Genomic DNA, 24,483 nt, shown 5'->3' with positions numbered 1-24,483 from the left:
TGTCAGCTAGACTACCATGTAGAAGACACACAGCTCAGAGTGACTATAGTAGAAGGAACAAAATGTTCAAAGGCCAGTAATACAACACATAATACAAGATAATCAAATACAAGCAGAAAACTTGCAAATTGGAGAGGAGATTGCATCTCACTACATTAGAGATTCGTCATTTAGACTGGAAAAAATTCTACTTTATTCTGTTGTTCTACAAAAAGCCCTCCGTAAAGCAGGAATATCTTACTATTTATCACTGATTCAGGAAACTCTATTAGTAGCACATCTCCTAATCCGAGGTTTGGTGGTTCAATCCCTGCATGCCAAAGTGTCCTTGAGGAAGATACTGAATGCAGAAAGAGTTCATAAATTAATTTAATTTGAATCATAACATTTGTAAGAAATGGATGGTAATTAAATGTAAGAAGCAAAATCTCAGGAATTGATTGTAGAATTTATTACAGTGACAGTAATACATTTCTGTCTGTTCTACAGTGGGGGGAAAGTATCAAAAGGAAAACTGGTATAAAAACACCATATTAATATAAAAGCATAGAAATGTCAACATTTGATATAAAAAATTAAAAAAAATGAAACCTGCCCAAAGAGTTTTTGGAATTCACAACACAGTATAAAGATGGCTAAAGATTAGAGGGCAATTAGCTAAACTGATGTAATCAATATCTTTTTGTTTTCACTGAGTCTGTTGTTAATTTTAATCTTGTGAATTATTTTACGAAGCTATCTAAAAACATTTTTTAACTGAAATACGTGCACACAGAAAACAATAAAATGACTTACATGTCCTTTGAGAAAATGAAAAATATCAGAAGTAATTTTATTAATATCCAGATATTATTTTGCCTATAAGCCTGATGTCACCGTCCTGCACAATCCACAGCATTCTTAAGTAGTTGGTGCTGTCTATAGAGATAGGCATACAGGACGTGTGAAGGATGGTTTCAAAGGAAAAGAACATGGTTGTTTAAAAACAATGAAAAGGTATAAGGTATTTTTAGGTATAAGATTAGTTAGGTAAAATAATACATCACAGGAAATGGAAACAAACATGTAATCCTTTTAATACAGTCTACACAGATGAAGGTGATCAATGTGATATTTGAACCGTTTAGCGATGTACTGACTTTTCCCATGTGACTGTTTTTTAATCATAATAAAATTTATTTATAGAGTATAAATTTTACGCCTCATTTGTTTGCGTATACAACCTTGATCTTTAAGCAAATAAAAAAATTAGTACCCATTGCAAAAATCCACAATGAATTATAAAAAATGAACGAGGCTGAAAGTAAGCAGTGTAAAAAAGAGAAGAAAGAAAAATCAAATAAATAATCTTGTCCCTCACATATGGAAAGTATAGCAGTCTGCAAACAGGAGGCTTAATCAGTGATCCACAAGATTCTGTCAGTATTTACAGACACATGTTCATTCACATTCTGGTCTCTTCTGGTGGTCCATTCATGTAGTGCTGAAGTGCCTGGTGTAAAGGCAGCCACTTCTTTATTGAAGCTTTGATAGCTATAATCCATCTGTAAAAAAAAAACAGAAACGTCAACATGACAACATCTTTCAACTGTTGTTTTTAAAAAAAAAAAAACCATTTAAAAAAGCTTATGTACGAGATAGTTTGATAGATCCTGGAATTGTCGTCTAATTTAAGCAGCACACTGAGAAGCAGACACAACAAAAACACACTAGAAAGATGTCTTTGTGTACAAATAGAGTAACAGAACGTCACCACAGTCCCTGGCGTTGTTGGGTCAAATAGAAGACGCTGTTACAAGTCAGTCACTTTTGATACCTAAACCGCACTCATACAAAGCTCTCTTATACTGACACAGGTGTACTAAGTGCAAGATCACAGGAGTTGCTGTTCCTAGTACTAAGAAGACATGCTGGTCAGCCAACAAGCTCACATACTAAGCCTGTGAATAAAACAAGAGTCAGCTCCTCACCGTTTATTTTCATTTGCGTTTTCAGCACACAGGTAGAAAGTTCTGAACTCATCAGATGGAGGTTTCAGCTCAATGATTGAATTCTTGGCTCCATAAGACTGCTCTCGCACCATGTAACCCTGAAGGTAGATGCCACCTGAAGAAATGATGATAAGATGAATATATGTTCCATTTTTTTCACAAATGTAGTCACTATGGAAGGTCACCAGACCAGATCATTCATTCGCAGCAGCAGGTCATGTATTTGCTTTCCTTTGTCAATCAAAAGAGCAAAACCAGCATTCAGCATTTATTATAAAAAGAATTTCATTTAACTGGTAAGTTGTTATGCAGACACTTGAAGTGAGATTTTAAGGGACAAAACACTGTGAGACATAACCAATAGGTTTGAGTGATTGGCTTACTTGTCCTTACTTAAAAAAATAAAAATGGGAATAAACATTAGTGACATTTTACATTGTATTTATGTCATTACATTTATGCTGGTAAGGCATAAAACTAATATGAAACAGAAAGAAAAAAGCTCCACGGTGGCTGTTACAATAATTTATATAAGTATGTTTCTGTCCCACAGTTTCTGGCCAATTAGAGAAGAGTGTATACAATAAATCATTTCTCACCATTGCACACAGACCTGTTTTAGAACATCTGTATCATGTTGAACATGGGTCTAACAAATCCACAGAGATCCATTATTTAATATACAGAATTCCTTTGAGCCTTTATTCGATCCTTATTTTGATTCACCAGTTCATGAAATAGGCTGTCACCAACTTGCCGCTTGCTGTGGATGCACATATATATATATGAGCTGAAAATCAGCCTTGTTGACTGTTACCAGCTTATCAGAAACAGCCTATGCTGATGATAGTGCTGATGTTTTTGTTGTGTCACATTAACGTTTCCCCGTCAAGTGTTTTGTTGAGATAAAGAGCATGAACAAAGTTTATGAGAACAGTATTTTTTAGAGTGAAGATTTATTTGTTTCCCCAACATAAAAGAGGAATAAAATAGGACAAGAATAACATGACCAAAGAGTTAAAATTTTTCATAGACAGAATTTAAAACACTCCTGTGGCAGTTTATTTACTCCTATAGAAATGTATAGGTTATAAAGTCATGATAACTGACACAAATAAACCTTTTCATGAAAATGAGCATATAGTTTGCTTTTCTAATGAATATACCAAGTTTTGCTATGAGATTGGCTTGGAATTTAAAAACTGGGGCAGTAGCAGTGTCTCTAAAAAACTCAATTGAATTCCTAATACACAGAGGAGCAGATAAGTAATATTAACACCAGTCTAAATGTACAGACGAGTACTAGGGCCACATTAAGAAAAAAGAATATTATTGATCATTTTAAGACTAAAGTTACACTTTTGACAAATTAATTCTATTTTGAGAAAAGAAGTTGAATTTCTATTTCTATAACTATTACCTTTAGTGTACAGAGACTAAAATATTTGCTATTGCATAAAGCTCAGTAAGCTGTTAATTCACCTGTAGTACAGTCCCAATCAAAAGTTTAAAATCATATTTTGCATGGTTGGATCTTAACAAGGTTCCAAGTAGAGATTCAAGATGGAAAAAGAAGAAATGGGAGTGAGACAAAACATTTTTTGAGTATACAATTTATTGAAAACAACACTTAAACTGAAACAGGCTGTTTTACAGTCGATCAAAATTTAGGACCACGTACCATTAAAAGGTCGAATCTGTGCAATTAAATGTGGATTTAATTTCATTTTCTGTCAGTCTGTCCGTCATGACTTTTTGATGGCAAAGGCAAGAAAAGAAAACTTTCCCTTTTTGAACTTGGTCAGTATGTTGAACTACATAAGCAGCGCACCATCACAGCTGAGGTGGGATGCAGTAAGACAATCATTTGGAATTTCTTAAATGATCCTGAGGGTTATGGAACAAAAAAGTCAAGTGGAAGACCGAAAAATATTTCACCAGCACTGAGCAGGAGGATGCAGTTGGCTGTCCGTCAAGACACTGGATGATCCTCGACCGAAATTAAGGCTGTTACTGGTGCCGACGGCAGCCTGATAACCATCAGACGGCATCTGACACTGAAGGGCTTCAAAAATAAAAAACATCTTCAAAGGCCTCGTCTCCTTGAACGCCACGGAACTGAGTGTTTGGACTTTGCAAGAGAGCACCAAACATGGGATGTTTCCAACGTTAATGCCGTTGAGAATACCATCACATTTTTGGACCATCCTGCGTGTTCCCTTGATCTTAATCCAACTGAGAACCTTTGGGGATGGAAGGCAAGAGAAGTTTACAAAAATGGACAACAGGTGCAGACAGTAGATGCCGATGCTTTGTGCGGCCGTCTTCACCACTTGGAGAAATGTTCCCACTCACCTCATGGAAACGCTTGCATCAAGCATTCCACAACAAATTCTTGCAGTGATCAACAATAACGGAGCTACTCATTACTGAGTTCATGTCTGGATCGTTGATTTCTGTTTTTTGGGGGGTTATGGGTTTTTTGAAGGTGCGGTCCTGATCTTTTGATGTAAAACAGCCAGTTTCAGTTTAAGCATTGTTTCCAATAAATTGAATGCTCAGAAAAATGTTTTGTCTCACTCCCATTTCTTCTTGTTGCATGTTGAAGCTTTACTTGGAACCTTGTTAAGATCCAACCATGGAAAATATGATGTTTTTTTTTCAAGTGGTCTGAAACTTTTGATCAACACTGTATAAGTAAGACCAGCTTAAACTCTGGAATCTTGACTTTGAAAATGATATAGTTGATAGTACACCCTTAATTTTTACTGATTGTTAACATCTTATTGCAAACTTCAGTTTTATTGTTGAGAGCCCAACACTGGTACTTTCTGGCATTTTCTGCTTGTGACATTTACATGACATCAAATAGCTTTTTATAATTACAGTCAATTTTTTGCAGCCTTTTTTCTTCAACATTAAACATTTTAACAGAACTGTTCAAGGCTGTGGGAAGCAGGGGTGCTGCGGGTGCTGTGGCAAACCCCTGTCACCAAAGACAGACATCACAGCACCACCTGCCAAATGCTAAAAAAAAAAAAAAAATCAATAAAACACCAGTCCTGTCATTATTTTTCTCAGAAATATTTTTCCGTTCCTATAATTCTGGAACTGCCACTGCTATGTTCCATGTCAGTGTTTAAAACATGATGTAGAGCTGTACCTTGTGCGTGAGTTGCACGGATGCCACTGTACAAGTAGAGGCACCCATCCTTCAGGATGCAGTAGTGCTGTACCCAGGAATCCTTGCTTTTATCCATTTTATGAAGCAATCCAAGACAGTCTGGATTTTTTACAGCCAGCGGGGGCAGATTAGAGTTGTGTTTAGTGACATCCACCCAAACATGGTTCTAAAACATAAGAGTTATTTGAGATCAGTTTAATCTCAAACTGGTAGTAAGCCACCACAATCAACAACATGACCTATTTACTCCAATCTGAGGTAAATGTTATATGCAATTAAATGAACATTTTCTGTAACAAGCCCTCTTTGATTTATGAAAATATAGAACTTACTTGTGTAATGGTATGAGTAGCTTTCTCCATAGCTTCCAGCCATCTGGAATCCAACAAGACAAATAAGATTTTAAACATGGTTTTTATTCCAATTTCTCTCTTTCGCTTTTTGAAGAAATAAAGAATATAGACTGCAATATGTTTGGTTTGGAAAGTTATATCTGTCTTTCTACCTTTTCATTTCCTGGTTGGAAGTGGCACAGAAGAAGTAAACTCGAAAACCAGACTGAGGATGACACTTAAACACAAATGGTTTTCCAAGTGAAGTGTCTGGTCCCACCTCAGCCCCTTCCATCTTTATTGCTGAAAGTGCCTGCCTTTTGCCTTCATCCTGTAATGACCATGAAGTAGTGCCAAAAGCACACAAAAATGTCTTTGTGGACTGTTTGATTTTGATGACCTGTATCATGCTTACCCGTTTGTGTCTGTAGTAGTAAAGGCAGCAGTCATGCGTCAGTACAAACCACCTCTTTCTCCATCCTTTAATCAGACCAGACTGAGTACGCTTATGAAGGTAACCACGACAGGCTGGTCTCGGTGTGTTAGGACCACGAGCAATGTCTGAACCAACAGTCAATGTCAGAACATCTGGACCTATAATATTAACAATATCACAGTTACCATGCAATTTAGTCTTCTGGCCTCCATATTGGTTCTTTATGAGTCCATTCCACAAATGTGCTTTATTGTTTATAGCACAGCACACCTTGTCTGGCTAAATCAGCAGCTTCAGAATGAGGAATGCTGGTGACATCAATACCATTGACAGCTAGGACATAGTCTCCTACCATCAACCCAGCTTCCTCTGCAGCTCCATCTGAAACAGAAATAAATAAATGTTAAACTAACAAGAAAACAACACGATGTAAGTTATCAAAACAAATGACAAGCAGAAAAGCAAACACAGTCCCTACAGTACATAAGTGCACAGAAATTTTTTCAAGTATGACACAAACTTTTTGTGGAGTTAGATTTTTGCTCATCTGCCTTCCCATTCTAAATACAGAGGGCTGAGCCCATTTGGGGCTACAACAGCTTCAAATCTGGCAGGGAATTTTTTTAACCATTCTACTAGAAGTATATTTGTTAGGTTTTACACTGATATGGACGAGAACACCTGGCACACAGTCTTCCCTCCCTAAGGTGTTTTAGGACTCTGCGCAGGTCAGTCAAGTTTTATCACACCAAACTGGCTCATCTGTGTCTTTATGAACCTTAATTTGTACACTGATTCATGTTGGAACAGGAAAGGGCCAACTGTTCACAAAAGGTTCAGAGCATGAAATTTTCCAAAATGTCTTGCAATGCTGAAGAATTAAGAGTCCCTTTCATTGGACCAAAGGGGCTGAGCATAGCTCTTGAAAAACAGCCCCACACCATAATCTCCCTTCTAACAAACTTTGCACTTGGTACAATGCAGTCAGACAAGGAACTTTCTCCTGGCAACCACCAAACCCAAGACTTGTCTATTGGAATGCCAGAAGGAGAATCGTGGTTAGTCACTCCAGGGAACATGTCTCCACTGCTCTAGTGCAGTGACAGTAGTCTTTATACCACAGAATCCCATGCTTTAGGCTTTGTATTGACCATGGTCTTGTGAGGCTTGGATGTAGCTGCTTGGGCACCCATTCTATGAGCTCTCTACATGACTGCTCTTGAGTTAATCTGAAGGCCACATGATGCTTGGAGGACTGTAGTGACTAACTCTACAGAAGTTTGTGATCTCTGTGCACCATGTGCCTCAGAATCCACTGGCCCCGTTCTGTTACTGTCGTTTCCAGTCCATTCCACTTATTATAATACCACTAACAGTTGAATGTGTAATATTTAGTAACAATGAAATTTCACAACTGAACTTGTACAGGTTGGATCCTATCAGGGTACTACACTGGAGTTCATGAAGCAAGCCATTATTTTACAGATGATTGTAGAACACAGGAATTCAATGATTTGGATGGGTGATTGAATACTTGATATATAGAATATATTAAACAAGAAGTCCCTGCACAAATAGATGGGCATTATACAAATTGGTTAACAAGGGGGATTGGACCATTTTGCTCATTGTCAGGAAAAGAAGGATTACATAGTTTTGAAAAACTAAGAGACACCTATGGTTTGGAAAACCAAGATTTTTTTTTTCAGCTATCTCCAAGTCAGGTCCTATTTCAACAGTAACACAAAAACTACAGAAGAACATAGTGGAGGCCTAGTCCCCCTTATAATAGAAGCTTATAAAGATTAAAAATAAATTGATAGCTAAACTTTATCAGAACCTACAATCACGCAAGGATCAATCAACCAATTATATTAAAATTAAATGGGAGATGGAGGCTAAAGTCAACATATCAGAGAAAGTTGGTTAAATATATGTGGAACACAGTTGAAAACTACTAGTTCGGGTTACTGAAGGGAAAAATGTTATTAGGTTTTTTATAACCCCCAAAATAAAATACAAACAAACTGGTCAACTGAGAGATGCTGCTGGAGAAACTGTGAGGAAAATATGGCAGATCACTTTCATATATTTTGGAAATGCCCAGTAATCCAACCATACTGGAGTGAAATGGTGAAATTGTCGAATCAGTTTACTTGGTGACTGGTCTCAAATTAAATTTGGATTTCTGTACTGTGTATCTGGGCGATATCCTATCAGCAGTCTTCTTAAGGGACAAATATTTGATAAATATCCTGTTGGGAGCGGGTAAAAAAGCTCTTACCAGGAAGTGGCTGGAGAAAGAGCACCCAACAAAGAAAGATTGGATAGGAATAATGGAGGAAATATACAGAATGGAAAAACTTACATCTCTTTTGAACCTCAAAACGGACCAATTTCATAAAAACTGGAGGAAGTGGGAGAGATTTGTTGAAGGTGGCAATGTGGGATGATGGGTGGTGGGTTATATAACCAGAGTTTAGCTAAATATTTTCATGCAACCACTGGAAGAAGAAAAGCCAGCTAAGGATGTGGCCACTACTTTTAGAAGGCACCTCATAAAATAGACTGGAAATATCCTTCTGAACATCACCAGGGGTGGATTGTAAAGTGCTACGTAGACTTCAGCAGTAACACAAAACCTGAAGACACGGGACCTAAAAAGAGGTGGAGGGGAGCTCTCCCAGACCGGGCAGATATGAGGGTTTCACTGTGCCAAGATGTCGTTGTCAGTGGGTATTATGTTTTTTGGTTTTTTTTATGTGGATGAATGTCAAAATTATAAAACTTAACTTAAATTAAGTATATAAAAAAACAAGAAGTAAAGTATCAATTTGCAGTTTTTTACTAACTCATGTTTTATACCTAATTCAATTCAATTTTATTTATTTAGTGCCAAATCACAACAAGAGTTGCCTTAGGGCACTCTATACTGTGAGGTAAGGACCCTAAAATAATACAGAGAAAACAGAGAAACCCCAACAATCTAATCGCCCTACATGAGCAAGTGCTTTGGTGACAGTGGGAAGGTAAAACTCCCTTTTAATAGGGAGAAACCGCCAGCAGAACCAGCCTCAGCAAGGGGCAGCCATCTGCCACGACCATTTGGTGGTGAGGGGAGGAATACAGGACAAAGACAAGTAGTGCAAGAGAGTCTGAGAATAATAATAAATTATGATTAACTGCAGAGTGATGTTTTATATGTGCATTGAAGGACATGGTCAAAATTGACTCTAAGACTCCTCACAGTGCTACTGGAGGCCAAGGTAATGTCATCAAGAGTAAATATCCAGTTTCAATATTTCTAAGATTTTTAGAGCTAAACTATACACTAACCTATAGCTGAATTAAACATAATCTTAGTGCGTGGTGAGGTCTCTCCATTTACCTGAACACATTGAAATGTATTAGATACAGTTCAAACCACTGCAGCGCAGTACCTGTAATTCTTACACCATGGTCTAATTGCAACAATATTGTTGTTGTTGTTATAATTATTTTTATTATTATTGTTGTTGTTGTTGTTGTTGTTGTTGTATGGTATGGTATGGCCTGTATTTGTATAGCGCTTTTCTAGTCCCTAAGGACCCCAAAGCGCTTTACATAATCAGTTACCCATTCACACACACATTCACACACTGGTGATGGCAAGCTACACTGTAGCCACAGCTGCCCTGGGGCGCACTGACAGAGGCGGTTGTGGTCAATCGTATCAACTACTGAACTGAGGTCTAGCAGGATAAGCACAAAGATGAGTCCACTGTCAGAGGCCATAAGAAGATTATTTGTAACCTTCACGAAAGCTGTTTCTGTGCTGTGATGAGCTCTGAAACCGGACTGAAACTCTTCAAATAAGCCATTCCTTTGCAGTTGATCAGTTAGCTGTTGGGTACTCTTTCAAGAATTCTTGGGACAAAAGGAAGGTTGGAGATCGCCCTATAATTAGCTAAGACCGCTCAGTCAAGTGATGGCTATTTAAGTAATAGTTTTAACTACTGCCAACTTGAAGGTCTGTGGTATGTAGCTAATTAATAGTGATAGGTTGATCATTACTATAATAGTTGTTTTCTTTGGTTGCCTCCCCAATCGGACCAGTAATGACATGTTTAGCAAGTGGTGTCCAAAAATGATGTGGGCTTTATAAATGATTGGGAAATTTTCTACAGAAAACCCAGTCTTGTTAGGAGAGAAAACATCTATCCCACTTTGGATCGAGCAGCTCATGGATGGGCTTCATTTCTAGAGATCTGGCCAATTTTATAAACCCCTCCCCCAAAACGTGACTATCCAGAGTTGGGACCAGGAAGCAGAGTTGCAATCTTACACACCTCTCATCACTGGCTGTGTAGACTTAGAGACTGTGTCAGCTCCCAAACAGACAAAAAACAAACCAAAACTGATACTGAAAATAAAAAAAAATATTTAAACATAAAAATATATATTTGTTGTTGTCTATTGTCCATTCTCACTCAGAGTTGATGATTTCTCTGCCTTTTTATCTGATTTAGAGTTTAGGTCAGATAAAATAATTATTATAGGTGGTCTTAACACCCAAGTAGATACTAAAAATGAGCATCAACATGACATTTAATCTATTATTAGACTCAATTGGGTTATTTTCAAAATGTTAAAGAGCCCACCAAGAAGTAACAAGACTAGAGTTCAGGTAGCTGCTCTGCACTGTTGCCACATGGCATTGAAGAAGATAACAGTGAATGAATTATATCTTTAAACTTAAACCCTCTGGAACACAAACTTGGAGTAATCAGGACCCTACAACACCGGGCAGAAAATGTTCCCTCTAAGCCAGAAGTGAAAAGGGGGTAAAACACACATTAAAGAAAGCTCTTAAAACATGTGGTTCTCCTAACTGGGCTTTCAACAAATCAGCAAAGATGCGCAGAACAGAAGGTCAGACACAACTAGGGAGAATCAGGACAAGCAGAACAATATTATCATCATCTCTTATGTAGCAGGTTTATGAGAGAAACTCAGGAGAGTCTTCTCCAAGCATGACATCCCAGTGTACTTCAGACCCAGCCTCACACTCAGACAAAAACTGATTCATTCCAAGGACAAAACTCCCATACACAACCTTAACAATGTAGTGTATGCTGTACAGTGCAGCAATACTCAGACCTCTACATTGAAGAAACCAAACAGCCACTCCATAAATGCATGGCACAACACAGAAGAGCCACCTTGATGGGACAAGACTCAGCTGTCCATCTGCATCTAAAGGACAAAGATCGCTCTTTTGAAGATGCCAATGTTCCCATTTTGGACAGAGAAGACAGATGGTTTGAATGAGGAGTGAAAGAAGCCATCTATGTTCACTGATCTAGCAAAGTTTAGCCAGGGGGGCCGATAGGGCATGAACAGGGAAAAGGGGGCACAAAGACATACTTTTCTTTCTTATTCTCATTTAAAATGTCGAGCTTTTAATAAATAATTATCTGACACTCACACCCAAAGTTTTAATCTGATGTAAAATATATATATAAGTCCATTACTGTATATAGTAACTGTTAATTCTAATATACCCTAGTAAGCTATACTACTTTTTCCTTTGTGAAGATACCATCTGTGTAGTCTGCAAATCTGTTGAAGAAAGATGTTGAATCTATTTAATTATTTTTGAAAAATAATTTATTTCTGTGCATTTTTCCCCCTGCATCAAATTAAATTTGATTACATCGATTAAGCATCATGAGGTGGAGGGTGGGGAGTGGTTCCCTATTTTTTTTTGCTGGGAGTTTGCAACCCTATTAGTTAGGTTGCTTAATATTTCTGCTAAGTACTCTTTAAAATACCAGAACAGGGAGGATGGAGCAGGTTTAAGTTTATTAGATTGATCAGTGTTGCTGAACTATGAAATATTTTGGGTGCAGTGTATTTTTTACATACAGGTATAACAGAATAGATTTAGTGTTGTTATTTATTTAAACTTGAGTATAAACTTATACAAAATGCAGCAAGACATTAAAAAACGTTTTATTGATTAAAAAAACAGACTATATCGGATTCATATCGGTATCGGCAGATATCCAAATTTATGATATCGGTATCGGTATCGGACATAAAAAAGTGGTATCGTGCCATCTCTACTTACAACACCAACTGTCTCCCATCTATAATCCAGTTTCGAGATCCCTTCCCAGACGTCTAAACGCCCACTCACATCCTGGGCCATTTGACCTCAGGAAATCACATGATAGGTTGGGGCTAGATCTCACAATGGATTCACCTGAAACCCTGATTGTGGCCCACACCTGTTTTCACACCTTGGCTCGTGTGATTAGGTAGAGGATAAACAGGGGGTCCACGAAATGTGTAATTACATTTGCATCATGGTTACTTTTGCAATGCTTAAATTCCAGCAAATAAAAAAAACACGCAAAATAACAAGTACAAAGCAGTTGAACACCCTGTTGAGTCAGCACTATGATATAGAAATTTACTTACTTGTGTCAACCTCTGTGACCACAATGGGTTTAGAAAACTGTATTCGAAAGCCCCAGGGATATTCTCCTGTCCCTTTGCTGATCTTAACAGTCCTCTCTCGAACTGGAAGATGTTTGAAGATGATGAAAGAGATGTTTAACAAGAGCAGCAAAATGTACATATGCACAGCAGGTAAAAAAAGGTATTGAACTCATCACCAATTTTCTAGGTAAATATCCAATGTACACAATCAAACCAAATATGTATATAAATTAATTTATGTGTAATAATGAGAAAATGACACAAAATCGTCATTTTAATAGCACTCTAGTTTTTACACAGTCATACTCACTATTTACCATTCACACCCCAACGCATACACCCAACGGGCCACGTTCAACACTGACAAGCAGAGATAGGAGCAGGCAGGTCTTCATACACCCGTGTTTGCTGCATCTTGTCTGGGGCAGAGGTTGGCTGGTGTTCCAGGGTCAAGCCAACTGCATCCCAGGGTTGCTGTTGGCTCTGGGGATCATCCATTCATCCACACTTCGGAGGGCAGGGTGGATGTGGATGGTTATCTGTCTTTGTCCAGCTTCATGAGGGGGGGGGGTTTGTTCCTGTCCCTGCTGCTATCCACTGGTTGTTGCTGCCCCCACCCACAGGATATGGGCATTTGCTGGCTCTGGGGTGCCTGGCTGGGCGATTTGGTGTGATTGCTGACCTGCTGCCTTGGGGCTGTGGTCTGTGGTTGGCTTGGACGTCTTTGTTGCATTGGGGATCCACCGATTGCACCCAGGCCCCTTCCTCGGATTGTGCTGGGATGGCCGGCCTCTGCCAGGGTCAGCTGCCTAGTGCCTCTGGTTATTTAGCGCTCCTGCCTTTTAGCTGTGGGCTTCCCTCTTCCTTAAACCGGCGGAAACACACTTTGGCCTCAGATTTTCAACACTCTTGGGGGACTGGGTGGGGTCTTCCCCTGTCCGTCTCTCGTCCCCAGGGGACGTTGTTGCAGTCTCTCACCCTCATTATCAAGTACGTTTCATGTCAAACACCCATGCACAGGCACTCACATTCTTTCTTTCTCTCTCTGTTTCACACAGACACTCACACACACGCAAAATTGTATGTTCTTCTTGGCAAAGCAAATGTGTTTGGCACAACAAAGCATTTAGATCATGAATCTGGTTGCTAAAACTTCCAGACAGGACAGGTTACTAAAAAGAAAGAAATATATTTACTTAGAGAATTGTTAGTTTGTTCAATACTTATTTTACCCGCTGTATGTACACTACCGGTCAAACGTTTTAGAGCACCCCAATTTTTCCAGTTTTCTACTGAAAATTATGCAGTTTAATGCCTCATTGCACTCTGAAATGAAAGCATATTACAAATAAGCAATGCAAAGCACAGAAATCGTGGAATCAATTTATAGACCGAAATGTATTCTAAACTTTTGACTTTTGAATCAAAGTAGCCACCTTTGGCAGATATAACAGCTGAACATACCCGTGGCATTCTTTCTACAATAGCAATCAAATATTCTTCAAAACGTTCTTCCCATATCTGTTGCAGAAGTTCCCATAAATGTGTGGCACTTGTAGGTTGCTTTGTTTTCGCTCTTCTGTCCAGTTCACCCCAAACTAGCTTGATGGATAGTAAGTCTGGAGACTGTGCTGGTCACTCCATGTTTTCAAGTTTACCATCTTGTTCTTTTTTCCTGAGTTAGTTCTGGCATTGCTTGGACTTTTGGGCGATTATCTTGCTGTAGGAGGCGCTCTTGACCAACTAGGCGCATATCAGACGGTACTGCATGGTGCTGCAGAATGCTGTGGTAGCCGTTTTGGTTCAGGGTGCCTCTCACTCTGTACAAGTCACCACCCCCTGATCCAGCAAAACAGCCCCAGACCATCACACTTCCTCCTCCACATTTGACAGTTGATGCCACACAATGTGTAACCATTCCTTTGCTTACTTGACAGCATCCAAAGATTCCTTGAATCTTTGGATGCTCATCAGTCCATTTTCCAGTCTTCTGTAGTCCAGTGGCAGCGTTTCATGGCCCAAGCAGGCCTCTTTGTTTTATTCTGACGTCTTAGAGAGGGCTTTCTTTCTGCAACTTGTCCTGTCAAACCTACAGCTTGAAGCTTTTCTTCACAGTTGAAACTGAGAATTGCTTACTACAGTTACTATTAAGCTGTGCTTGAAGCTGTTGTCCTGTGAGCCACCTATCACGCAAGCTGTTAACTCTCAGAAACTTGTTCTCTGATTCAGTTGTGGCTTTGCATCTGCCAGACCTCTTCCTGTCAGAGTTTTCCCCAGTTTATGAGTGCCACTGTACTCACTGACACCTTGACTTTCTTTGCAATATATCTGTAGGAAGACGTACATTTTTAAGTGTTATGCTGGTGTGTCTCTCTTCCATTGTCAATTTTCTTTTTTGCACTGTTTTTTTTAGCAACACACTACTTTCTGCAGTACAGTGCTGTTCAACTGATGCTCACGAGGGTACGGTACCACAGTGTGTTCCTATACTGCTTTTATGCAGACAGAGGGGGTTGTAAGTAATCCAGAAAAGTTGGAACACCTGTAGGAATTAGTTGCACCAGCTTTCAAGACTTGATCAACCTCCATTGCTGCCGAACAGCTGTACTTTTTTCAGTTTTGGGTAACCTTACCTTTTTTTTAACCTCTGGCAGTTCACCACGTACCTTTGTACCATTTCAAGCTATTCATTGGAGTAGAACTACTTGAACTGCAATAAATAACTGGAAAAATTGGGGTGTTCTAAAACCTTTGACTGGTAGTGCTAAGTTAAATTCACAGTAATTCAGTACTAAATGACCTGTTACTGTTGTCAAATTAAATAAAGTTAACTTTTTTGTAAAAACACAAAAGCTACAGCTTACTTGAGACGGCACAAGTTCTGGTGGTTAGGCTGGTACGAATTCCCCCAGAGCCTACATTATCTCCTTGAAAAATCCATGCTGATGAGTGGAATGTTTCTGTATAAAAGCCCCTGTCTTCATTTTCTTGAAATGCTATGTCCATAGAAGGCGTGTCCTCTGACACTAGCAAAACAAAGAAAGACACAAATCAAACAAACAAACCACTAAACAGCACAATTCATTACATATAGATGCATTTCTATATCTGCAGTTGTCAAATCAGCAAAGAAGTGTAAGGAGCTTGGAAAGAAAGCGACTTAAGGGTTTGAATACCTGTCCACCATTTGGTTGTATAAAACTGAAGAAACCTCGCAGATGAGACGTGAAACATCTTCACAAAACTTAAAGAAGTCCAGTCACTTTTTATGGATAATAAACAGATAATAAAGCACTCTGCTTGCACCACTTACTGGACTGGCAGATCAAATTGAATCACTAAACTTACTCTTTATGACATTTTTTCCCTGACATTTGTTCAAGCTTTCCATCAAAGTCACCTGATTCCTCTGTGATGTCACTGGTGATTGAGCTTCCTCCAACAGAGGTCCACTGCTTGCTCTCTTTGAAGAGCTTTCGCCTTTTAGCCAAGTGTTCAGAGCCACTTGTTTCCGAATCTTTATGAACCACAGGCTTCAGATGCTCCTTGATCTCTAAAGAAGCTGGGAATGGTCATGAAGAATCACAAATAGGTGAGTTTTACATAACTAATTGGCTGAAACGAATTTAAATGAATATGAATTGAAATAACTTACATTTAGATACAATCTGTTTTTCGGTCCTGTTAGTTTTACTAAGCGTCTCTTTTGCAAGGACCTCTGTGTCTTTAAAATCTTTTACTGGACCTGATGATATGCTTGCAGGTTGTCTTGAATTTTCTGTGTCGAGTTCCAGATAATCTGTCCCCTCATTTATCAGTGGGAGAATAGGGTCGGTACCTTCTGTGTTTTCACTAGTTGGTTTAGGTTTAATGTCCTCTGTCACCTCATTTAAGTTTAATGATTCTACATCTAAGTCCTGCAAGACGGACATGCATGGGTCGTCCACAGCATTTCTAAAATCCCTCTTTAGACAACTATCCAGGGATAATTGTGAGTCCCTCTGCAAGAGACTTGGCTCAAATGCACCATCTGTTATTGTCTGAACTGAGAACTTGCTATATCCGGGTAAAAAAGAGACTGAATCCTTCTGGTTTGCGTTTTTAACCTCATTGTTTGCAGATAGTATTTCTGGGTGACTCTGTAGCATATGTTCCTCTGAGCCACTGCAGGATGGAGGGATGACTTGTATAGAAAAGGCTCTTCGACTTAGCTCTTCTGTAAGGGGCTCTGGACTGTGATATTCTCCTTCTCCAAATTCTTGTTCAAATCCACTGTCTGCTACTTCACATTGATCAAAAGTATATTCACAATCATCAGTGTCTAGACTTTCCATATCCTTATAAATGCTCAAGTTAGTATCATGTTGACTGTTGAAGTCATGTCTTTGACAGTGTTCAGTGTTCATGATGATTTCAGGATTAATCTCAGAACCAGTCACATAGAATGGACTGAGAAATGGCTGTGCTCTGTCATGGCTGTCTAGAATTTCCGAGACTTGTTTTAAACTCCCTTTGGTTTGTGAAAATGTATCATTTTCTAATCCAAATGCAGATAACCTGTCATCGCCCTTTTCAGTCCTCTCCAGCCTCTCTGTCTGGAGGGGAAGTGAGCACATGACCAAAGAGGAAAAAGATTCTCTGTAATGTAGCTGGAGATCTTCTTGCATCAGTCCTAGACCCTGTGACATCCCAGGAAATGTTTGACGTCTTTTCTTGGGTAATGAACATACTTTGTGTTCGACGGTGGCAATACTATTATTTCTAATCCAGGATTTTCTTTTCTGACTATTGATGAAGTCTTTCATGAAGCTAGACCTGTTGGTAGACATCAAGGGTCTCGTGAACACGGGGTCATAATTGTCAGATTGTGATAACTCATCAAAAGAAGGTGGCAGACCCCCTCTTTCTTCTTCTTGTGCGCAATATAGACATTTAAGTTCCTCAGTGGAGGTCAAATGCAAGTCTCCTCGTTTATCAACAGCTGGACTAGAAGTGTTGATTCTACAAGAAGCTAAGTCTTGCGTCAGACCTTCTAAACTATTGTTTTTAATATCTGCAAACTCTTGGGGTGGGGGGATGTGCCAGAACTCATCACCAGAACTGAGACTTGTATGAAAACTTTGCCTCTTTCCTTGAGGTTTAATATTTAACAGCAGCGGTGGGCTTGATAGATGATCCGCCAGTTTAAAGTCTCCCGATCCTTGTTGTTTGTCATCACTACAGCATTGACTGCAGTCTGGATTGTCCCATATATTTGCAGATCTGGAACATTTTGAATCACAATAAGGCTCAGTTTGTTTACTTGTGGTTCCAGTGTGATCTTTGTCATTATTGTTGTGATTTTTTTCCTCATCAGTGACATTATCCAATGGTTGTTCAGAAGACTCATTGTCTGGCATCCATGTTTCCTCACATTTGCTCTTAAAAACCTCAGTACTGGACCAGCTTTTATTCATGAAAACAAGTGTGGTCTTGTTGCCAGATGTATTAAGCTGAAGTTTTAAATGTGATCCAGTGCAGTTAATATTCAGGATGTTAGTAACTGGAATTGGTGAGTGGATTTGATTTTCAGATAAGGGTTCTTGTGACTGCTGAAACGTAATATTTGGTGATGAATCTCCTGTTACAGAAACTGAGGTTACTATTTTCACTCCGTTCTTCTCGTCCGTTGTTGTTTTGGTATAAATACTCTTTTGGTGTGCAAATGAATTCAAGTGATAATCTTGCTTAAATCTTTTCTCCTTGGGTTCAGGATTGTTGTATTTTTCCTCATCTTCAGATCTTGACAGTACATTTTCCTTTCGAAAAGAGTCTGTTTCTCCCTTTTCAACAATGTCATCTTTGGTGCAGACAGTGCTTTTGTTCTGCTTTTTAAAGATGTATGGTGAGATACTCTCTGAAAGAAAAAGCAAAATAGTGAAATAATTATATTAGAGGATGTTTGACAGTACAAGTATTATAGTGCTTACTCATAGTTTGTTCTGGTTTCTTTCTAATATTTAAGGCCCTTTACTGTAACAATATAAAGCCCCTAAATTCAAATGTTGTTGTGAGTTAGTGCTACATAAATAAAATGATATAACACAATTTTCCCAACACTACGAAATTACTTTGGAACTGTTGAATTTCATTCTGGGGTTGCTTGATTGTTGGATACCTTGTGCATTGAGGTTTAAGTACTGATCAATACTTTTGCTTGTTTATTTTAACTTTTTTCTCCATAAAGTTAAAAGCCCATTAGGATTCAACATTATACTAGTTATGCCATAAAACCCACTATTATGAAGCTGTTATTAGTCCTCTACCAGTCTCAAGAAGTACTTGCACATTGTATGCACGTGTGGGGAAAAATGTGATTCAGCTAAGCACAAGATTAACCGCACTGCGTCCTCCCAAGCTCCAACTCACGTTTGTTGCTGCTGGAGCTCTTCCTCCTCTTGCTATTTCTCCTTCTCCCCCTCTTGCTCATTCTGAAATCCACCACAGTCTCACATCCGCTGGGAAACGTAACACTGAACGAAGACGAACAAGTGTTGTATTTTTTATGGGTATATGTACACATTTTGGCTCAATATTTTTTACACTGACATGAAATCAATTATTAAAGAAACAGAAAATGTAAATCATTAAGATGCTTAATTCTTAGTATTTATCACCATTTTTTAAAAATACAAACACTAGTAATTATTGAAATGTCTAATTTCTGTTGAACAAACTGATACAAAAGGAAAAATTATAACCTGGCAATATCCAGTTATGTACAGAAAGTTTATGCACTGGTACATAATCCTGTGCAACTCAGTTAACATGTGCATCAAACAGTTTCCTGCTTAAGGGGCTGGTCAGAAGCAAACAAAACAAAACAAAAAAACCTCCTTTTGTCTGAATGAGCACCATCTATAAACAATTAAAACATCAAATTGTGTTAACAAGTTAGAGCTGACACCTGGTTTTGTTTTGTTTTGTTTTTCTGAGAAAGACGAGATGATTTTCAATAAAAGACAATAATGTCAGTAAAGTCAGACATGTTATTTATTCAAATGTGAAAATTAGAGCGGTTAGGTTACTATGTTTAATGTTAGAAAGCTTTGCTCTATAGGGATCATGTTGACCAAGTAAATTTATTTCCAAGTAAACTTATTTTAAAAATAGAAAAACATCTGACTTACCTATTGATGTGATATCCTGATGACTGCTATCAAACCTTTATGTGGCAGACATGAAAAGATAGACAGACAGCCGGCAAACAGCTGCTTCTTTTCCACCGTCTACATTGTCTGTGTCTCTCAGACTGTTCCAGTTCTTATTGTTTCTATTCTTGATACTAAGCAGCTTATTACGCTTAATCTTGTCAGCCACTGATGATGCAGTACTAAGCCTGCTTATTCAGCTATACTTTTTCACTGGTCAATGAAAGCAGATGAAGCACATGATGCACATTTTTTCCTACATGTTTAAAAAGCATTCACCCCTATCTCTCTATGTCCTTTTTTCACAATACCAACTGTGAATAACTACCTCCCTTTTGCTCAACGATTCCTGCAATTATTTACTTTCTCTTAATGTTTATATTACACTTTGCAGAGCCAAAACAAAATGTTGAGTTTCACTAAAAAAGACTATTGCCTTTTTGATGAAGGTGCTAAATCTCCTAAGTATGGATGCCTCTAAAGAGAAATAGGATCATAACAGAACAGATATATTAGCAGGAGTCATGTAGGACATTAGTTGTAATTAAAAGAATTTTAAATTCAATTCTGATTTTCAACAAAGGTCAACAAGAATGGTGACAATGGACCTTAGTTGCTGCATTCTAAACAAACTTTAGATGGGCTACAGATTTTAGATCAGTTGGAGAGAAAGGAACCAGGTCAGAGCAGCTTCCACTTCGGGTAAGGAGACCAGACAATACAAGCATGCAACCTTTGCTTTTTACCTTATAAAATATTCCAAAAGGTAAATCTGGCTTCCTTACACAGACATGGAATTAATGGGGTTAGGTTAATTGGTTATTCTAAGTGTCCAAAGGTGTGAATGTAAGTGTGAATAATTGGCTGTCTCTCTTTGTTAGCCCTGGGTCAGATTAGTGATCTGTCTGGGGTGTACCCTGCCTCTCATCCTATTGTAGCCCCCCGTGACCTTGAAGGATAAGCAGAAGAGAATGGATCGATGGCTGGAAATACGGAGCCTTCGTCACACACAAAGGTTAATTATGGAATTCCTCAGGATCCACAGGTTTGCAATTCTGTTTAGATTATGTGTTTCCCTTAGGCAGTTGTAGATGAAGCTCTCTCTGTCAATGAAGCCAGATGACAGAGACCAATTACTTAAAGTGCAGGAATGTCTTAAAGACATTATACCTGACTTACCTCTAATCTCCTTCTTCTAAATTTAAATAAAACTGTCACAGTTTGGCAGGGCAAACCGTGGGGGTGTAGGGAAGGAGGACCCAGGCGCGGAGCTCTGTGTGTAAACAGTGTGTTTATTTACAGTGTAAGGAAACCAACAACAATAAATCCCCGTGCTCTCCCGTGACTTCCGTGTCGTGCCCTCCTTGTGCTCTCTGCTCCCGTGTGTCTGCACTCCCGGTGCTCGCTGCTCTCCCGGCTTCCCACGTTTCTCCTGCAGGAAACAATAGTGGCAGCTGTCAGGACACTTAACTATAGCAGGCATGCACTCAAGGACTAAACCTAAACTGGATTATTAACGTGGAGTCTCACGCAATGATCCCGCGTCGGTGGGAGCTCCATCGGTCTCCCAAATAGCTCCCCCGACGAGCCTGATCAGCAGCAGGTGTGTGTGGGGCGTCAGGCGTGGCCAATCCTCTAGCAGGACCACGCCCATCGGGCCTGCAGGTGCTTGACATCCACACACATATACACACACACGCCTACACATACAATAAGTGGAACACCGAACAGAAGCATAGAATTACAAATACATATCACAATATAATTCATAACTGCTCGGGGACCCTGGGTCGCGCCGACCCAGGACCCTGACAAAAACTGAAATTATTGTAGTCTACCCTAAAAATATTAGAAATATTATGTCTAACCAGATGCTTAATCTGGATAGAATTACTTCCAGTAGCAAGCTTATCCAGCTCCCTATTTAAATGGAGAGCTGGTTCTGGACCTTGCTGTATTTGGGGATGCCTGGTCAAAATTCCACATTATTAAACAAACACTGTAGGACTGCTTTCTTGATTTTGCGCAAGAAAACATCCTGTCTCAGAGTGATGATCAAAAACTAGTTCATGCATTTATTATGCATAGACTGGAATATTGTAATTTAATATTATCAGCCTGTCCTAAAACCAGACTACAGGACCTAACAAAAGCAGGGAGACTAACTAAGAAGAGGAGTAGAAGGTAAGATAACAAACTCAAGGGTACTATGGAAGCAATATCGAACTCATAAGACTTAATATGAATCTTGAACATGATATATTAAAAGGAAAACATAATTATTGGGCCGGTAGTACCCAAATACACCAATCCTTCTCTGCTCCTTTGTGATAACCATCTCTCACCAGCTCAGAGTGCAGCTGTTGCTTTGCTGATGCGCCCGTCTCCTCTGCCTTCTTGTAGCTACTCCTTGACATATTAGGCACCGAACCTTTTATATATTACCATGAGCTACTGTTAGAGTGCCTTGTCTTCAGATTTCAAATAATATGTTGGGCTCCCTGGCCTAAGTTGTTGTTTTCAATAAATTGCATGCTCAAAAAATGTTTTGTCTCACTCCCATTTCTTCTTGTTACATGTTGAAGCTCTACTTGGAACATTGTTAAGATCCAATGCTCCAAAATATGATTATTTTTGTTGTTGTTGTTGCCATTTTTTCAGGTGGTCTTAAATTTTTGATTCGGACTGTATCTACTTTCCACTTGTCCACTTGATCTGGGTAGCTGTGGCTTAGGAGATAGAGCAGGCGGGGTGCTCTGTTTTGGGGAGCAGTGCCAATTAGGAGGGTGGTACATCTGTCAGAAATAAATAACTACCTATTCTCTGATAGTAAGTGTGGATCCATAGACAAGAGTGTGACAAGATGCCGATGTCGTTTTGGTTCGTGCAACTGGTCCGTCGGGTTATTGTCTCCCCAGAAACATTTCCGTTGTGTCTTGTGTGCGTTTGCAGCGTTTTTCTTTTTGCAACGTTTTTCTTTTTGCAAGTGTTTTCTGAAGTTGCAGTCCGTTTGGCCTCTTAGGGCCACCGTAGGAAGAGACGTTTATGATGGAATTCGCTCCTGGCAGCGCAAAGTATTTAGAATATTGGCCAGGCTTTGGACAAATTTGGCTTTGGTCCTTATTTTCAGAATGCAATTAAAACAATGTACAAAAATGTAAATTGCTCCATCAAACTACAAGCAGGTACATCACCTAGGTTTAACTTGAACCGCGGTATCAGGCAAGGCTGCCCCATCTCCCCATACTTATTTCTCATTTGTGCTCAACTCCTCTCTGATTATATTAAACACAGTCCTCTGAAAGGTATAACAATTGCGGATGACGAAATATTCACTAGTCAACTTGCTGATGATACCACTCTCTTTTTAAAAAATGCCTCACAGGTGCAGATGGCTATTAACACAATTAATGCCTTTTCTTTAGCTTCAGGACTCCACCTAAACATTGGCAAATGTGAACTGCTTGCCCTTAGAAATTGTACCAGTCTATCTATTGCTGGCATCCCAGTGAAAGAGTCTGTCACTTACCTTGGTATAGTCATTAATAAAAATCAATCCACCAGGTGCTCCCTTAATTTCACTCCAATTTTGGACAAAACACAAAAAAAGCTACATGCTTGGCTGCAACGGGATTTATCCATTAAAGGGAGAGTTTTACTCACGAAAGCAGAGGGTTTATCTCGTCTAACTTATGCTGCTTTGTCTCTTGATGTAAATAAAGAAACCCTGGCAGATATTGACAGACTTATTTATAATTTCATATGGAAGAATAGAATTCATTATATTAAAAGATCAGTTTTATCCAACTCATACCAACATGGTGGAGTAAACTATCTTGACTTCTCCTCATTAAACAATGTATTTAAAATAAACTGGATTAAACAATTTTTCAGGAACCCAACCTCAATTTGGAACTTTATTCCCAATTATATTTTCTCAAAAATTGGTGGTCTTAACTTTCTTTTGCTTTGTAATTACAATATCGATAACTATCTAACTTTCATAAACAAATGCTTCTTTCCTGGTCATTGATTTATAAACACAACTTTTCTCCACATAGATACTATATTTGGAACAATAGAGACATTTTATACAAACATAAGTCTGTGTTTTTAAGTAATTGGATTGATAATGGGATTCATCGTGTTGCACAACTTATAAATCCAGTTGGAGGTTTACTCTCTTACTCAGAATTTTTGAATACATATGGTCTTCCTGTTCCACCAAAGGAATATGCCATAGTGTTTGATGCTATCCCTGCTGGGGTCTTAATGTTGTTTAGAAATCTTGTTGTTAGTGATTTGACCCCTTTACCACTGGATCCTGCTGTTACTTATGTCGGTCAGGTGTGTTCCCCCTCTGTAAAGAGGAAAAACAACCGTGAAATACGAACTCTGTTTCAAAAAGACAGAACTTGTGTCCCAACGGCTGTTGCCTACTGGAATAACTTATACCAGGACCTGGAATGGGAGAAGATTTGGACCTTACCGTCGAAATTTCTATTAAATAACAAAGTAAAGGAAATATCTTTTAAAGTTATTCATCGTTTTTACCCAACCAGATCTTTTCTTGTAGGTTATAAAAAGGACATTGATATTAACTGTACATTTTGTAATTGTGTGAAGGATATTTCTCATTTATTTTGGTCATGCTTATACACAAATCTTTTCTGGCAAGAATTTTGTGTTTTTGTTGTTTCCTTTATCTTTTCTGAGTTCTCTCTTTGTTACGAGAAAATATTGTTTGGTTTCTTTAAGTACCCCATGCACAGGGCAAACGAATTTTATTTGATTAATTTATTGATATTATTGGCTAAATTTCATATACATAAGTCGAAATTTTCTAACGCAAAACCATCCTTTC

The 24,483-nt window shown here is 38.7% G+C and overlaps 1 protein-coding gene across 2 annotated transcripts; it reads right to left on the bottom strand.

Annotated features, from left to right (window-relative positions):
* Positions 1 to 448: 448 nt before the first annotated feature.
* Positions 449 to 18,991, bottom strand: pdzph1 (PDZ and pleckstrin homology domains 1). Of its 2 annotated transcripts, XM_087844043.1 has the most exons (12): positions 18,838 to 18,991; positions 16,085 to 18,325; positions 15,830 to 15,991; positions 15,294 to 15,455; positions 12,409 to 12,510; positions 6,214 to 6,324; positions 5,923 to 6,101; positions 5,681 to 5,838; positions 5,508 to 5,550; positions 5,155 to 5,341; positions 1,971 to 2,106; positions 449 to 1,544 (listed from the first exon to the last, which is right to left on the bottom strand). In XM_087844043.1, exons 1-12 carry the CDS (start codon positions 18,989 to 18,991, stop codon positions 1,445 to 1,447), a joined length of 3,735 nt encoding a protein of 1,244 aa, XP_087700169.1. In that variant the 3' UTR covers positions 449 to 1,444. The 2 variants fall into 2 exon arrangements, with proteins under 2 accessions (XP_087700169.1, XP_087700170.1); XM_087844044.1 differs by having other exon boundaries at positions 5,681 to 6,101.
* Positions 18,992 to 24,483: the final 5,492 nt, after the last annotated feature.

Source organism: Neolamprologus brichardi, chromosome 7, assembly GCF_056152115.1.
Source record: "Neolamprologus brichardi isolate AB-2024 chromosome 7, ASM5615211v1, whole genome shotgun sequence".
Lineage (NCBI taxonomy): Eukaryota > Metazoa > Chordata > Actinopteri > Cichliformes > Cichlidae > Neolamprologus > Neolamprologus brichardi.
This window is presented reverse-complemented; position numbering and strand designations above follow the sequence as displayed.

Excerpts from the sequence above, each read along its gene's own strand:
- pdzph1 (XM_087844044.1), bottom strand. The coding sequence starts at position 18,991 with ATGTGTACATATACCCATAAAAAATACAACACTTGTTCGTCTTCGTTC. Across the intron at positions 5,551-5,680 it reads TCCAACCAGGAAATGAAAAG|ATGGCTGGAAGCTATGGAGA; the intron begins GTAGAAAGACAG and ends GTTGGATTCCAG. Across the intron at positions 2,107-5,154 it reads CCGTGCAACTCACGCACAAG|GTGGCATCTACCTTCAGGGT; the intron begins GTACAGCTCTAC and ends TCATTTCTTCAG.